Source organism: Alosa sapidissima, chromosome 10 (assembly GCF_018492685.1).
Source record: "Alosa sapidissima isolate fAloSap1 chromosome 10, fAloSap1.pri, whole genome shotgun sequence".
NCBI lineage: Eukaryota > Metazoa > Chordata > Actinopteri > Clupeiformes > Clupeidae > Alosa > Alosa sapidissima.
The window spans coordinates 11,481,325-11,498,792 of record NC_055966.1 but is presented as its reverse complement, the minus strand read 5'-3'; the positions used below and the strand labels follow the sequence as shown (position 1 = coordinate 11,498,792).

Here is a 17,468-nt window from a genome sequence, read left to right as displayed (position 1 = left end):
GAAAGTTCTGGGTATGTTTGGGGTTTGTACACATCACATTTCACATTTGGCCCGATGGGATATTGCTGTGTCTCCAAAAGGGCTCTGCCTTTAAACGGGAGAAATGACACGCTGTGGGGTATACCCGGCACACTGGGCCTAGAGCAGGGGTGGGCCAACTTTTTGGTTCAAGGGCCACATTGGGTTTTGAAAACTGGCCGGCGGGCCGCACAACAACCTCCCCCCCCCCCCCCCCCCACGACACACACATAAAAAATACATTTATTATAGCCTATAATTTAGTATGAAAAGTATTTATTTTAAAATATGAATTGCTTAAAAATGCTGCTAATTTTATGCTGTTTAACAAATGTATAAATTGTGCACTGTCGCTTTAAGACAGTCGCTTTAATTCACGTTTATTTGATCTTCTGCCTGCTCCGCTATGGCTATCGCTATCGCTGTACTGGGCCCTCTCACAGTTTTTAAATGGTCAGTAGTGGGAACTACTGTTGCCTTCAAAGTTTCTTATTAGAAGGAGATATCAATTATCAACAATGACAAGCGAGCTGGAACCTGCGGCTCTCTCTCCCCTCTTGTGAGTGCAGACGCGTTCCCAATTAAATGGATCGCATAGGCCTATAATGTTCACGTTAGATCTGCTGCAAAGGAGATAACTAAGAGTTAACTTAGTTTAACATGATGTTATCTCTATTTAACATGATGTTTTGACATTGACATAATGTTCTCTAAGGAGAGTGAAAAGCAGTTTAAAGCTAACCAACGTCGTCTCAATCGCAGGAAAAAAATAGCGAGCAGCCTGATAACCAAATGAAATGCTCGGCGGGCCGGATGAAAGTGCTTGGCGGGCCAGATCCGGCCTGCGGGCCGCAGTTTGCCCACCCCTGGCCTAGAGCATCTCTCTGAAATATGAGTGAGTGTGTGTGTGTGTGTGTGTGTGTGTGTGTGTATGTTTACATATCTGTGTGTGTATGTGTGTGTGTGTGTGTGTGTGTGTGTGAATGCGTGTGTGCATGCCCATCTAACACTGTCTCATTTTCCCACAGGCTACATCGAAGAGGCGTGCATCATCCCCTGTCCGTCCGACTGCAAACTGAGCGAGTGGTCCAACTGGTCCCGCTGCAGCAAGTCATGTGGCAGCGGGGTCAAAGTTCGCTCCAAGTGGCTCCGCGAGAAGCCGTACAACGGTGGCCGGCCATGTCCCAAACTGGACCACATTAATCAGGTGTGTGTGTGCATAGAAGAGAAAAAAAAACACCTTGCCTTTCATCATCACCCTAATCAACACCGCCAGACGCTTTTAATTCATTTCACTCACAGATGTATTTTTGAGCTCCTGTTAAACTCTTTTTTGATGTTGAAATTGTGCGCTTTGAAGTACTTCTCAGCCACCACAGATTTTCTGTATTTCGCTTTTTGTCCATTTCTGTAGTGTGTCTCTGTTAAATTCTCCATTAGCGATGAGGGATTGGGTTCGGTTTTTTTCGTGGAGAGGTGCAAATGAACACCTCTACGAGTCCCAGGGGAAGGGCTGTAGATGGTTCCGGATCGTTTCTCATCTGCTGCCACAGGGCAGCACCACCGGGGCGATATAAATAGGGTCCAGCAGAGCCCAGAAAAGCTCCCTCCGCAGACACGTTCATTCCTGGAGTTTTATTTTGATTTGCTTAAAAAAAAGCCTGATCCTCTCTGTCTCTGCCTCTGCTATCTCTACCCTCTCTATTTATAAACAGATTAGCATCACTGGAGATTGAGGTCATGTTGGTCTGTGCGCTTTGAAATATTTATTTTATCAGGCCAGTTTATTTGCCAGTTTAGCTGTCGTCACCGTCCCATGGTCACCCAGGGCTTGGAACCGTTTCTCACTGGTGGGTTGTACTGTATGCAGTTGGACAGCCAGGCTTAAAGACCAGCCAGATCATATGTTTCTTTTGTCTTATCTCTCTCCCTTCTTTGTCTTACTCACTCTTCATGTTTCTGTTTTTGTCTCTTGCCATGTCTCAAAACATGTCCATTATGGATGCTTCGTCCTCCAGGCCCAGGTAAGAGCTCGTCATCTTCACAGTGACACACTCCTCAGGCACAGCTGTGTGTGTGTGTGTGTGTGTGTGTGTGTGTGTGTGTGTGTGTGTGTGTGTGTGTGTGTGTGTGTGTGTGTGTGTGTGTGTGTGTGTGTGTTTCATTATTCACAATGAAGCACTCCTTAAGCACAGTGCTTGATTAAGCCATCAGAAGATCATCTGATAATAATCAACTGATTTTTTTAAATTACCAGTGCACATTCCGGAATTTTCCGTCATTATTTGCTCTCTATGAATGCTCTCTGTTATACTTTGTGTGTGTGTCATTATTTGCTCCTTATGAGTGCTCTCTGTTATAATGTGTGTGTGCGTGTGTGTGTGTGTGTATGTGTGTGCATCTGTGCATGGGTCATGAGTGGATGTAATTGTATGTGAATGTGTTAACGTGTGTATGTATCTCTGTGTGAGTATGTGTACACATACCTATGCTATATCCTATGATGTGTGTGTGTGTGTGTGTGTGTGTGTGTGTGTGTGTGTGTGTGTGTGTGTGTGTGTGTGTGTGTGTGTGTATGGCTGGCCACAGGTGTATGAGGTGGTTCCGTGTGTGAGTGACTGCAGCCAGTACATCTGGGTGGCAGACCCATGGAGCGTGTGGAAGGTCAGCAACGTGGACCTGAAAGAGAACTGCGGAGAGGGTGTCCAGACCCGGAAAGTCAGGTACAGAACCGACACATCATACACCCACAGGGACCACCACTCACTGCCCTCAACACTCAGAAATGGACCTTCATGGACTGCTTCCTGAACAAACAACCGTATCAAAGAAAGCATAACAGCACAGCACAGCACAGCACAGACTGGCTTTATCCGAAAACAGCTGGGATGTTTCGCTCCAACACTGCTTAAATATTTCTGTTGCAGTTTTAAACACATCCTGTTGCAGTTTTAACACTGCTGGTGTAAGTGGACGAGTGGAGTTCAGTTGATGTGTTTTCTTGTCGGCTCTGTTCTGACCTCATCATTTCCTCCTCCTGGCCTGTGTGGCAGGTGTATGCTGAACACGGTGGACGGGCCTGCGGACCCCGTGGAGGACTACTTGTGTGACCCGGAGGAGATGCCCTTGGGGACGCGGGAGGGTCGGCTGCCCTGTCCAGAGGACTGCGTCCTGTCAGATTGGACTGCCTGGACCCCCTGTAACATGGTAAGAGTGTCGACCTGTGAAACGCTTAGCCAAGTTAACAAGGAGCCTGTAACTCCGTGAGATCTTAGTTTTTAAGTTGAACTGTTTATGTGTGACCCACTTTAGAATTTGATTCCCAGACGTGATACCCAGACTCAGGCAGAGTGATTTTTAGTTCAACTATTTTTTTCTCTGTTGAAATTGTACCCATTTTTGCTTTTGTCTGGAGAAACATTCACTCAATTTTCATGTTGGTCTTTGTATTCTTTTTTTGGTCATATTTAGGTTTTGTTTTATGTCATATTGTTTGTCCAGTCAAGTTTATCGAGATGAGACATGAATCAACTGTTATGTCTGAGCCACTCTCTGACATATTATGTAGAATTTTTGAACAAAGCTCTTCCATTTTCAGTCCCTTGGCCTTTATCTTATGAACCTGTGATGCCTGAGGTGAATAGAGTAAATATAACAGTAGTATTTGTATGAGTTTGTAAGTATTGGTCTTGTCCTCATGCCTTTTGAACTTTGAGTTTGTTCATTTTGTAATCTCTAGAGGTGCCCTTGTATTGTTAAAAGCCTCCTGATGCTAATTGACACTCGTGTGTACGTGAAGTCCACTGGAAAAAAGACCTCAGCCTGGACATATAAATAGTTTTGCTTGATCTCAATTATGTACATCTCCAGAATTTAGGCAGTCCCTTTCATCTGAGATATTTTAGGCGACACAAGTGGCTAATCAAGAGAATTTTTTTTTTTGTCTGTCAGCCGTGCTACTTGTTAAGCAGGGTCAGAGATGGACTTGGAAGGGAGGGAGAGGTGGGGTGTGAGGGGCATATATCTAAAGCAGGCCGACAGGGCGAGCGCCTTTCCCCTCAACTCGACCTCCTTCCCGGCTTCCCCCACCAAACAGGACACATACCTGGACAGTAAGCAAGCATAAACTGCTGCTGACTTAACACCGCCGAGAAAACAAGAAAAGCGATATCAGGGGCGCTTTGACTTCACTGTTCTTTCTCTCTCCCATCCTCTCTCTCTCTCTCTCCCTCCCATCCTCTCTCTCTCTCTCTCTCCCTCCCATCCTCTCTCTCTCTCTCCCATCCTCTCTCTCTCTCTCTCCCTCCCATCCTCTCTCTCTCCCTCCCATCCTCTCTCTCTCTCTCTCTCCCTCCCATCCTCTCTCTCTCTCTCCCATCCTCTCTCTCTCTCTCTGGTACTGTCTCTACCTTTGCCCTCAAGCGTGAGTCATTATTAATCACACGCTATTTACTTTGAGGGGCTGACACGCTGATTTCCCTCCAATTTAAATCCCACCGTGAAGCGGCGGTCGCACCTGTGGGGCTGTCCAATGTGTTATTCATGATGGGGGAGAGGAGGAGGAGGAAGAGATGGAGAAAGAAAGAGAAAAAGAGAAAGAGAGGGGAGAAGGTAGAGGAATGAGAGAATGAGGGCGGAAGAGAAGAAGGAGAAATCGAGAGGATGGCTAAGGGGAAAGAGAGGAATGGAGAATGTGAATAAAAGAATGAGAGAGAGAGAGAGAGAAGTGGAGGGGGCAACAGAGTTAGCTATTCAGAATCGTTGTGTTCCATTGGCATGCTGTGGCCAGTGTGTAAGTCAAACATAAAGCCCCTCAGAGAGCCTGCTGGGCTGCTTCTCCCATGCAGCAGTGTGTGTGTGTGTGTGTGTGTGTGTGTGTGTGTGTGTGTGTGTGTGTGTGAGTGTGTGTGAGAGAGAGAGTATGCGTGTTTGATGTTTCTGAGATGCTCGTTCTCATTTAAGACTATGGGTGTGAGGGTGGGGTTGGGGTGCACGTCTTCAGGCTCTCTATAGGCGGCAGCATCTGTAGGTCTCACAGGAAGCGGATAAACAGTAAAAAAAAAAAAAAAACACAAGGCGCTGAAACTGACGCAGGACTCCGTCGTCCATAAGGCAGCGGAGCCCCGTGCAGCCCCGTGGAGCCCCGTGCAGCCCCGTGCAGCCCCGTGGAGCAGTGGAAAAGGGAATGGCGCCCCTGTGATCTCTCGGCGCGTTATCTCTCTCTCTTATCATTAGCTGCGCTCGACGGCCTCTTTTTCCCCCTGTGGCTCAGCCGATTGACGTCAGCAGTCGAAAGTGTGCGTGTGGGTGTGAAAGTGAGAGAGGGTTTGTGTGTGTGTGTGTGTGTGTGTGTGTGTGTGGCCAAGCCCAAGCTACAGCTTCATTAAGTATGTAGTTATGTGTGTATGTGTGTGTGCGAGAGAGAGAGAGAGAGAGAGAGAGATAAAGAAAGCGTGTGTGTATGTGTGAGTGTCTGTGTGTGTGTGTGTGTGTGTGGCCAAGCCCTGTGATGTTGCTACAGCTTCATCAATTATAGTTATGTGTGGTGTGTGTGTATGTGTGTGTGTGTGTGTGTGTGTGTGTGTGTGTGTGTGTGTGTGTGTGTGTGTGACTGAGAGAGAGAGAGAGAGAGAGAGAGTGTGTGTGTGTGTGTGTGTGTGTGTGTGAGCCTGTGTGTCTGTGTGGCCAAGCCCGGTGATTGCTCTAGCCTCTCTCTCTCTCTGCCTGTGTTGCAGCCATGTGATGGGCGCATGGACAGGATCCGGACAGCGTACGCCATCAGGCAGCCGGGCGGTGGGAAGGAGTGTCCAGACAGCCTGGAGACAGAGGTCTGCCTCCTCAACAAGAACTGCTACCATTACACCTACAACGTCACAGGTAAGTAGGGCGTACTCATGGATGCTTCTAAAAACACAATCCTACACAAACACACACACACACACACACTCACACATACACACACACAGACGCCTTCACACACATGAATACTCACACAAAAGCCCTCTCTTGTCGCACACATACAAGCACTCTCTCAAATGCTGATGTCAATTCACAGGCACACACACTTACACACACATTCCCTCAGATAGAAATCTACATAGGCTATTATAACTTGTGTGTGTGATAAAAGATATATATAGTTAAAAATCAGAGGAAAAACTGTCTCTCTCTCTGTCTCTCTCTCTCTCTCTCTCTCTCTCTCACACACATCCAGATACATGTGGAGACTGTGTCTATTTGAGAGAATCAAGCTTGAAATGGAAATAGTACAACCTCTAAGTGCAATTCCCCTGTTTCCCCCTAATGTGTAATGTTTATTGTTTTTCCCCTCAAGTAACTCTTGTCATTTTGCACACTGGCCCCTCTTCCATCTGCTGTTCCATCTCCAATCATTCGCACTCCAAAGCCCTTGTTGTGTGTGTGCTGTGTGTTGACTGGCCTGCTAAATTATGGGGGTTTTTTCGGTGCACAAATCTACTTGCAAAGTACTCACAGGGCCGTAAGTGACCCGGGACTTGCAGGAGATTGTGTCGTCAGCAACTTCACAGAGAGCCTGTCTGCACACTTACTCTTCATTCACCCACAGCCTCCTCTTCCAGCAGTGTGCATCCCAAAGGCACTCCAGCATTTCAAACCGTGCACGCACACACACACTGACACACACACAGAGACATTATGTGCTTGCAGACATTGTTATGTGGGGGAAAAAGAAAAAGAGGTATTTTTAATGTCTGGCTCCTCCGCAGTCTTTCTCTCTTTCTCTCTCCATCTGTCTCTCCCTGTCCCTCTGGGAGTGTAAGAAATTCCCTTCATGATGATGTGGGGCTCTGTGGAGCTGCCATGGTGCTCTCAAAGCAGCCTCTCGCCTTTGAGGAGAGGCCCTCCAGGCAGATAAATAATATCGTTGGCCCGGTCTGGCACTTTATGGAGAGGCCGCCATGCTCCAGAGTTGTGTAGTGTGAGATTCTGGGCTGCTGCCCCTGACCAGCCAGATATGTCTCTTTGCCGCACGTCAGACTCAATTAGCCTTCGGCAGGCTGTTTACTGTGACCAACCCCCCCCCCCCCCCCCCACACACACACACACACACACACACACACTCAAAGAAAACAAACAACAGTCACTGGTATCCACACATGAGCCTCTGGTTGGGATTGGTGAGGTAGGTAGGTGTTAGGTAGGTGCTGTTAGATTGATTTTGAATTATGCCATCAAGTCATGATGATTCATAAGCAAATGTGTGTGTGTATGTGCGTACACGTTTGTGTGTTTGTTTGTGTGTGTGTGTGCATGTGTGTTTGTACGTGTGTGTGTGTCCTCAGACTGGAGCACCTGCCAGCTGAGCCCAAGCGCTGTGTGTGGGGTGGGCCTAAAGACCAGGATGCTGGACTGCGTCCGCAGCGACGGCAAGTCTGTAGACCTGAAGATCTGCGAAGAGGTGAGTGGGTCAGCGACATCTCCCTTCTCCCCTCTCTATCCAGCCACATCTCCCTTCTCCCCTCTCTATCCAGCCACATCACCCTTCTGCCCCAATGTCCAGCACTAAACCTCAGCAGATCACAGCAAACCACGACATAAAAACGACACAACACTGTTTGCTCCATAAGTTAATGTGATGCTACACTTACACATGCGCATACACACCATCTCCTAAAAGACATTACACCGTCTGCTCCAGAAGTTATATGACGCTACACTTACACTCACACCTACAGTACACACCACTTCATAAAAGACACCGTTTGCTCTAGTGGTTAATATGATGCTACACTCACACTCACACTTACACACCACTTCATAAAATACATTACACCATTTGCTCTAGTGGTGCCCTTCACGGTCACGGAGTCTGACCAGATTTCCTCAACACCAGGGGTCATAATGGAGGGCTGACTGACTCCATTACGCGCACTATGTAAAAACACCAGCAAATAGTAGCAGAGATGAAGATCTCATTAGTCCACGGCTTGGCCTTGTTGTGAGGCAGTGGAGCTCGCGATCTCTGGAGCTGCAGCTCGCTGCTGCAGCCCCTCTTGACCTTGAGTTGATGTTTATGCATGGAGAGGAGCGGAGAGGAGTGGTCTTCATGGATAAAGGCAGCAGCACGACTTGACCTCGAGGAGAGAGTAGTGGGGAGAAGTGGAGGGAGGTGGAAAGGTGATCTCTAGACGGGCTATGTGAGAAAGAGCAGAAACTGGCTCTAAGACAAAAGGGGTCGAGCTGACCACAGTGGAGTACGGTGGAGCATTAGTATACCGGCAAAGTCTCTTCCTCTGCCTCTGAGTTATTGCTTTGAGAGGCTGTTAACAGCGTTTTGTGATCATTATAAACCTGCTCTGAACACCGATTCCTGCTCCGGCCGAATGCAATTAGCAGTTATGTGAAATGAAGGTTATTTTACATGCACACACACTCACATATTTACATACACACACACACACACACACACACACACACACACACACACACACACACGTACACACACACACACTCACACACACTCACACACACACACACACGCACACACACACACACACACACACACTGGCACAGCAGGCAGTGGTAATGTGAGCGCTGTATGCGAGTTGGTGAAAGATCAGTCAAATGCGGTCAGCTCAGGGTCACTTTAATTGGACCCCTTGGGCTGTAATATATATATATATATATATATAAAAAAACAGAAAAGCAGTAAGGAAATCAGCTTCGCTGCATATCAACCCCCTAACCCAATTTCCAGTCCGCCTCATTCAAGTCCATGCTACTTCTGTCTGCAAAGGGCAAAGACTGTATGAGGCGAAGGCACGTCTGCAGCCAGGCCAGGCTCGCTATTCAAGTTTGATGGCCTTCACATCGCTCTACATTTCTGCTGCATCGTCTCTGTGGCACACAAGTCATCACTCCCCATAGTCAAATAGATTTCTAAATGCATTAATAAAGATTAGTGGAATTTTCTCATTCAATTGACCGGTTAAAAACTATTTGATCTCGGTATCTAAGCATGTTTGCCTAAAGGGAATGTGACAAGCTGGTCACATATAATAAATTGGGTCGAAGGGTGTATTTGCTTGGCAGTAGCTGGAAGGACAAATACTGTTGCCATTTGATCACAGACATAATGATGTGATTTTGGAGTTTGACCAAGTGCTTTATCTACTGGTGATACAGATCTTCTGTGTGTAGTATTTTATTGTTGCCACAGGCAGGCTGATCAAATGCACATTATGTTATTATATTAGAAGATATTTATCCTCAGCGTAATATTGATTTTGTATTGATTTTTAATTATTCTTAGGACCTTTTCAGCTTATGGTATGAGTCGAGTTTTCAAGCACCACAGGCTTAATACAGTACTCCAATATAGATTGAAGGATGTGAAGGATGAATTAGTGGAGCCACAGATGGATTGACTTGTTGTATTCTGGGACCGTTAAAGAAATGCATAGCTGAATGAACAGAATGATAGATGGCTGGATCAATAAAAGACAGAAGTAAACTGATTGAAGCAAGAGATGGATAGAGAACTGAGTGTATACGCTGAACAACTGAGTTATGGATGGATAGGCAACAAGGAGCGATGGAGGAGTACTTGACTTAGACGAGTGGAAGAGTGGCTGGACCCCAGGACGGATGAGTGCATGAATGAGGGCATGGATGGTGCGCTGAGAGTGTGTCCGGTCGACTGACGCTGGTGTGTTTCTGTGGCTCCTGCAGCTGGGCCTGGAGAGGAGGTGGCAGATGAACATGTCCTGCACAGTGGAGTGCCCCATCAACTGCCAGCTCTCCGATTGGTCCGCCTGGTCGGAGTGCTCCCACAACTGCGGACTGGAAGGTGAGACCCTGAAACCCATTCAGTCTTTACCAGTGTATAATTAGAATACAGAGGTATGGGATATAGAAAGGGTGTGTGTGTGATGCTATAATAGGGAGATAATCAGTGTTATTCACTTCACCTGTCAGTGGTCATAATGTTATGGCTGATCGGTGTGTGTGTGTGTGTGTGTGTGTGTATATATATATATATATACAGTATATAAATATGTTTATTACACGGCTCTTCATAATGCTGAAGAATGCTCCATTCACTTGAATGGGCCTTCCCAACGTTCGATGGTCTACTAATTCTCAATAACAGACGTTGCTATAACAGGCCGCTGTCAAGGAAAATGGGTTTTGTGCTTCTATTTCACGTCTTTCATATCACTACGCAAGGACTGGAACTTCATTCAAAAGTGAAAGCGGACGGTTGATCAGCTGTGTTCTAAAGAATGTTTGATTCAAGTTCAGCGTGTGCTGTTGCGAACTACTTGTTTCTCAGCAAAAGCCATGATGAAATGGTAACAAATAGGCTATAGCCTAGCTCTAGGCTATGTAGGCTAAAGAATCAAATCGTGGGGAGTTTATTGTTTGGGTTTGGCAAGTCGTGTAATAAGCGGGATAATGTATAGAACGCCGGTCAGGTCATTATTGGGAAAATAAGTCCCTTCAGGGCGGAACAAGACCCCTCCGCTGTGCGTTGGGGTCCGGTTCGCCCTGTCGGGACTTATTTTCCCAATAATGACCGGCGTTGTATACATTATCCCTTACATATATATATGTTTCTATATTTTATTATATATAATAAAATATAGAAAGGGGGTGTACAGGAACTCGGGATGTATAAGCATGTTTATATCTATAGAGAGAAAGAGGGAGGAAGGGAGCAGGAAGAGAGAGATTATTAAAAAGGTGTTTTTGTTTGTCTGTGCATGGGGTGCTTGTGGTAAACAACAACTCAAACTGCAATTGAAATGTCAATGTGCCCTTGCCAAAACAGGAACAACAAAAGCACTTCTTTAAATTCGGAATGCGATTTACTCAGCTGATAAATCTGTCCCTTGTTCCGAAATACAGCTAATATTGTTATGCGTTTCAGAGTGAGGTGCCTGATCTTTGGGTAAAAAAAATAGAAAAGGGAAGAAAAAAAACAAGTGGCATCTGTTTTGTATGGATGTGTTCAAATAGCAGGCAAATATCATTAATCAGGTCTGGGGGGTGTTCATTCCACTCATCAAGGCCTCTTCCCCAAGAACAGGAACTGCTTAATGAATACAAATGCCTGGAGCCACAGCACATGACTGGAGCCACAGCGAATGACTGACAGGCTAACTGCTGTGCACTCTGGAGACAGTGATAGAGAGAGAAAGAGAGAGAGAGGAAGACACATAGACAGAGAGAAAATGAGAAAAACAGGATGTCTAGAAAGGCAGAGAGAGAGAGAGAGGCAGAAAGAGAGAGAGGGAGGCAGGCATAGTGAGGCAGATTGGATAAGCTGAGGTGAAAAGGGAGATGTTGATGAGAGGGAAGATGAGAGATGTTAGCAGATGTTTTTGTTGTTTGATTCTGAGCATGAGCGATAAACCAGGAAACCTGGACAATAATTAATGTCAATGCTGCCGATGGTTTCATATGCCATGAAACCATATGCTATGAAACATATGCCTCTTCATATCCATATGTGTGTTTGTGAGTATGCCTTTGCACAAAAAAAAACATGCTTGGTGTTGTGAAAGTGTTTGTGTGTCTGTGTTTGTTTGTGTTTGTGTATATGAAGTGTTTATGTGTGTGCTCTTGCAGATGGACCAAATTGATTTGACAGCGATGTTTTCCATTTACTGTAAATGTGGACTAGTTCAGAGAAATACCTTCTACAAATACCCTCTAGATTATCAGTGATAGACCCAAGGTCATTGGGTGTTTGGGGTCTTTTTTGATCATCAGCAGTGTTTGGAATAACGCCGTTTAAAAGAACGGCGTTAGGTAACGACTAGGGGTGTAAAGATTAACCGATACGTATCGGTATCCGTTTTTAACGTGTACGATACGGCTACATCGATATGTAAAGCCCCATATCAGAATAAAACTGAAATGAGCCGGTCGTTATATCGATTTACTTGTTACGAATTGGTTCACAACCTTTTCTGCTCGCTCAGACTCTCATTTACGTTGCAAGCAGCGCGTTCATCCCACTTCCTGTTTTGAAACTACACGTGGCACGAATTTGGGAGTAATGAAGTTCGTTTTGGGCTACACTCATTGCCCAAAGTTGTCAAAGGACTTCATTACCCATACATCTACTGCAACTTAAGCACGTGACAACTCGCACTTGTTCGTTTCTTTGACAGTTTTTACTCTTTTGTTTTTCAAAATCCAGCGCGAAATTAAACACTTACTATAGCATTCCTAAACGGCAACGATAGTCTGTAGAGTACCCTTACGTTTGATGAAGGGATTTCCTTAATGTTAAAGAATAATTTGGCCCTTGCTGCTAAAACGATGCACAAATTATTATTATTTTGTTCATATTCACTCAGACTTGGAACAAAATAGGCCCAGTTCATTGATATGTAGGCTAGGCCTATTTTGTTCTTGTAGGCTATCTGAGAAAAGGCCAAGATTGTCTTAAGTATTGTTTTATTTTATTTCGGTATTGTCTTACCTCAACAATAGGCTACAGCTCCTTGAAAACAATCAGATATAACTCTATAAAATCTATAAAGTCTATAAAAATGTATTTTTATGTTGTATTTGGCTGCTGTGTTTAACTAAAATGTAGACTATTCTTTTTTAATTTCAATACAGTATATGATACAAACCTCAGTTTAGATAATCATATTCACACATTTTTTTGCCTAATTGACATGACCATGATAATTGATAATATAAAATTAATGTGCACCTTAAGCAAATTATAAAAAATCTTTCAGAATGCTTTCCATTCTTCAACTGCATCGAACTGCATCGAATCGCATCGCATCGAATCGTACTGAATCGTTTTTTATGAACATGTATCTTTTCTTGTATCGAATCGTGCCCATGTATCTAGATGTGAATCGTATCGTCTTTTACATGAGAGATTCACACCCCTATTAACAACGTTATTTTTTCAGTAACGGGGTAATCTAAGTAATTACTTTTCCCGTCGTTACAACGCCGTTAACGTTATTGACTTTGTCGACATCCGTTGTAAGCAACTCTAATTTAATGAAGCATCTAATTTAACACACACATCTAAAGCTAGTGGCCAAAAACACAGATACCTCCACCACAGATGATAGCTCTCCATTCACTAGCAAAGAAGGACTCGGAGCAAAGTCCTCCAAGCAGCAAAATCTAGATCTTTCTGCCTCACAACAAAAACCTATGACACAGGCTGAAGTCAACCGTAGGTCTGTCGATGTGCAATATCTTGAATTTCCCCTTGGGGATCAATAAAGTATCTATCTATCTATCTATCTATCTATCTATCTAATAAATATCGAAAGTTATGTAGCCTACAAACACCTGTCTATTCTACTCATTTCAACTGGCTGCTCAAAAAATCTAAATTCTTTGACATATAGCAACTTTTTTTTAACAGTAACGCAAATAGTTACTTTCCCTGGTAACAAGTTACTATTATCATAGAGTAATTCAGTTACTAACTCAGTTACTTTTTGGAACAAGTAGTAAGTAACTATAACTAATTACTTTTTTAAAGTAACGTTCCCAACACTGATCATCAGACACCCTCACCTGGGCGACCCAACCTTGTGTCCAAGCGGCCTGCTACACCATGGATCCCCTCTTAATCCACAACCACCTTGAAGCCTTTTCTGCAGCTTCAGTGATGTTCCTGGTGGCTTTTTTCTCCTGCAACCCTCTGATGCCAAGGAGCCTGAGTGCCCGGTGCAGAGACTGCCTTGGTAATCCCCTGCAGCCCACCTCAATAGGCTCACAGCGTGCCGTCCTGGACCACCAACACTGCATCACTGGCGAAGAGAGCTCAGCGCCGCCTGTACTTCCTGCGGAAACTCAGGCGAGCAAGTGCTCCACCAGCCATCATGACCACATTCTACCGAGGCACCATTGAGAGCATCCTCTCCAGCTGTATTGCTGTGTGGGGTGGAAGCTGCACTGAATACAACAGGAAAGCCCTGCAGCGCATAGTGAACACAGCTGGAAGGATTATTGGTGCTTCACTCCCCTCCCTGAAGGACATTTACACCACCCACCTCACCCGCAAGGCGACCAAAATTGTGAGTGATGCAAGTCACCCCGCTCACAATCTGTTTGATCTACTGCCCTCTGGGAAGAGGTACAGAAGCCTGCGCTCCCGCACTACCAGACTCACCAACAGCTTCATACACCAAGCTGTAAGGATGCTGAACTCCACCCTCAGCTACATAACATCCTGGACATTGGACCCAAAATGGCCGCCTGCACTACTCCACTTGCACACTTGCACACTTGTACACTTTACAACTTGGTGTTGTTGTCCTGAAAACACAACACTTCTGCTGCTCTTACATAACTTGCACCACTATGCCACTTTCTTTCTTACCTTACCAAGCCTTTTATTGGCCTGACTTTGCACTAGTATTTTATTGACTGTCTATGCACAATTTCAACCAAATTTTGCTGCTCTTATTTTTTCATTATTATATGTGCCCTCTTATTTACTTATTTACTTACTTTTTTGTTTTACTTGAATGTTATGTTTGTCTGTGGACCTAAATTGGTAAAATATGTCTTGTCTTCACCGTGGGATAGTGAGAAACGTAATTTCGATCTCTTTGTATGTCTGGAACATGTGAAGAAATTGACAATAAAGCTGACTTTGACTTTGACTTTCCATCCGTTCCCTCTGCAGGCCTCTAGCAGGTCTCTAGCAGGTCGTATTTGGCCTTCGTCAGCTCATGGGCTTCCCCCATGCCGTCCTCCCAGGGAACTTGAAGTTCCAAGAGCACCACTTGTTTTGAGGAGTCTGATGTTAAAACCAAGTCTGGCCTGAGTGACGTCCTCACAATGTGCTCCAGGAACTTCAGCTGTCTCCCGAGGTCCACTTTCAGCTGCCAATCACGCACTGAGGCTAGCAGCCCCGTTGAAGTCTTCTGCCCTGTCTGTATTTTGTATCCTGCCCTGACAAAAGTGATGTTGTGCCTTGCTGGGAGCTGATGCTAGCTCTGCTGAATACACGTGAAGATAGTATCAGCTACTGCCTTCAACACCTGATCATGGCGCCATGTGTACTTACCCTCCCCCAGGGCTTTCGGGCAGCAGTTTAGGATATGCTCCAGGGAACCTCTTGCTAAGCACAATGGGCATGCAGGTGTTTCTGCCAAGCAACAATGCAGATTGGAAGGGCTTGGGAGGACATCCTGCACTGACTGAATCAGAAACTTGAGTCTTGCTGGTTCTGATCAGGTGATCTTTTGGGTAGAAACCTGGTCCCAGTTGGTCCAAGCTCCTTGCTGGCGCATGGTCACTACTGCAGTGCTCCTCCTCCACCTCTGCACGAATCTCTTCCTGGATTAGCTGCCGTTTCTCTCCCCACTGAGCCTTGTTGTAATGGGGTCTTGTACAGTATGACTACCAAGCCTTGCTCGTTCGACTGCCACAGTGCCTACCAGCCTGCCACTTCATCCTAGTTTTCACTACGATTCCTGCAGAGGAGACTTTGGTGTAAATTGAGTCTCTGTAAAGTAACACCTTCCTGGCTCTGGTGACTTTAACCTCCTCTGTCAGGCCGGTGAAGGGAAGCTGGAGCTTGTTGGTGGGCCCATACAGTGCAATGCTGCTGAGGCTCTCTGTGGCAAGCCAAGCCACCTCCGCACGAACTGGCTGATGTTTCTCTCGAAGCCCTCCACGGTGGTTATTGGGGCCAGGGCAGAACAACACTACTGACATGGTACAACCAGTGATGCCTTTCTCTAGGCGATGGCATGCAGATGTTATTGCCCCAGTAATGATGCCATGCAGATGTTTATGCCCCAGAAGTGAATCTCAAGTTGAAGCTGCTGTAGTCCTGAATGAGTTCTCGGACCTTCTCTGGGACGTTGTATGCTGCCAAGGTTGTTATCACCAGTTTATGTGGAATGGATCCATAGGATTAGCAAGGTCAAGCCAAAGGACTGACAGGTCCCCTCGGTTTTCCCTTGCTTCAGGGATGAGCTGGGTAACCACTCCTGTATGCTCTATACAGCCTGGCACACCTGGGAGTCCTCCCTTCTGAACTGCCGTGTCCATGTATGAATTCCTCAGGTATATCCTCAGGTATTCAGTAAGCCGGTTTGCAAGGATCTTAAAGGATCTACGCTGAGCATCAAGATGGTGCAGAACTGCGTGCTGTCACTTGCATTCTCCTCTTTTGGTAACCAACCTACCCTGATGAGACTCCATAGTCTCTGCAGGAGTCTCGGGCATACAATCCTTGTATGCTTTGTATGGCACTCCACTTGGCCCTGGAGCTGCAGTCGACTGTGCCGACCCTGACTGTATCCCTGACTTCTGCCAGAGTGGGCTCTTTGATGTTGAACTGGATAGTAGGGTTAGGTGGTGTGATTAGCTTCTTGATGTTGAACTGGATAGTAGGGTTAGGTGGTGTGATTAGCGCTCCACAGGAGACCAGGTCTTCCTCTCTCCTACTGTCACGGTAGGTCTCACTGAGGTGTTGGTTGATTAGCTCTTCTGGGCATGTGAGGGTCCCATTCCGCTTCTGCCCAAGGAGCTGTTTGGTAAATCCAAATGGATTTGCTATAAAGGCTGTCTGCTTCCGAGCTCTCTCTCTCAGCCCCTTCTCCTGTGACAGTCAGCGTGGTGGAGGGAGATGAGTCTCTGTCTCACAATGTTCCAAAGCTCTGTGAGGGCTGGTCTTTTCCTCTTCACTTGCCTTCCTGTACTGCTGCTTCAGAGACCTTAGTGCTTACCTGAGGTGGGTAATCTTAATCTCGCGCCAGTTTGGCTTGACCGTGATGCTGGCTTTCGGTTGCTTGATGCCCAACCTCTCGACACCAATGCTGATGATGAAGGTGCACATCACCTGGAGTCGATGCTCTACACCCCCCCTTGATGATGCTTCAAGGGTAGCACCTACATCCTTGTCAAACTGGCGCCACTCAGCAGCAGGCCATAAGACCCAGCGATGTTAAGATGGTTTGCTAGGTGGAGCATGCAGAGCATGGAGGTTCTGGACACTGTGGGGTGACTCCATATGTAAGCACTCTCCGTTGTGTAAGGAAAGACTTTGTGGAATGTCAGATAAGAGCGTGTTGTTGTGGTTAACTGAACTAAGATGAGCTTAAGTGGCAGCATGCATCTACCCCCCACCACTACCACCATCTTCTCTCCTTCTCCCACTCTCTCTTTCCCTTTCCCCCTCCCTCCCCCCTTCCTTCCTCTCACTCTCTCTCCCTCTCTCTCTCTCCCTCCTCCTGTCTGAAGGTAGGGCATCTCCCTGGGCATTTATGCCACATTATCGACTCAGTTGTGCCGGCGTTTTCGAGCGGACCCAAGAGATAGCAGATTAAATCCCTTCTCTGGCCCGGGCTAAAGTCGCTTACATCCAGCAAGCCTGCATGTCTATTCATGTCCTGCCATGTCGCCGTGGAAAATCACAAGCTGCCACAGACGGCCCCCCTACTCCCCACTCACAA

General features: G+C 46.1%; 1 protein-coding gene across 2 annotated transcripts in view; it reads left to right on the top strand.

Moving 5' to 3' along the window:
* The window catches only part of LOC121721443 (thrombospondin type-1 domain-containing protein 7A), a 110,007-nt gene that overhangs the window by 80,949 nt on the left and 11,590 nt on the right, over window positions 1-17,468 (top strand). For both annotated transcript variants that reach the window (XM_042108371.1, XM_042108370.1), the window contains exons 15-21: window positions 1,047-1,225; window positions 2,037-2,042; window positions 2,608-2,741; window positions 3,072-3,225; window positions 5,754-5,895; window positions 7,341-7,456; window positions 9,730-9,847. In XM_042108371.1, coding sequence (XP_041964305.1) covers window positions 1,047-1,225; window positions 2,037-2,042; window positions 2,608-2,741; window positions 3,072-3,225; window positions 5,754-5,895; window positions 7,341-7,456; window positions 9,730-9,847 — 849 coding nt within the window. The remainder of the gene's footprint in view (window positions 1-1,046; window positions 1,226-2,036; window positions 2,043-2,607; window positions 2,742-3,071; window positions 3,226-5,753; window positions 5,896-7,340; window positions 7,457-9,729; window positions 9,848-17,468) is intronic.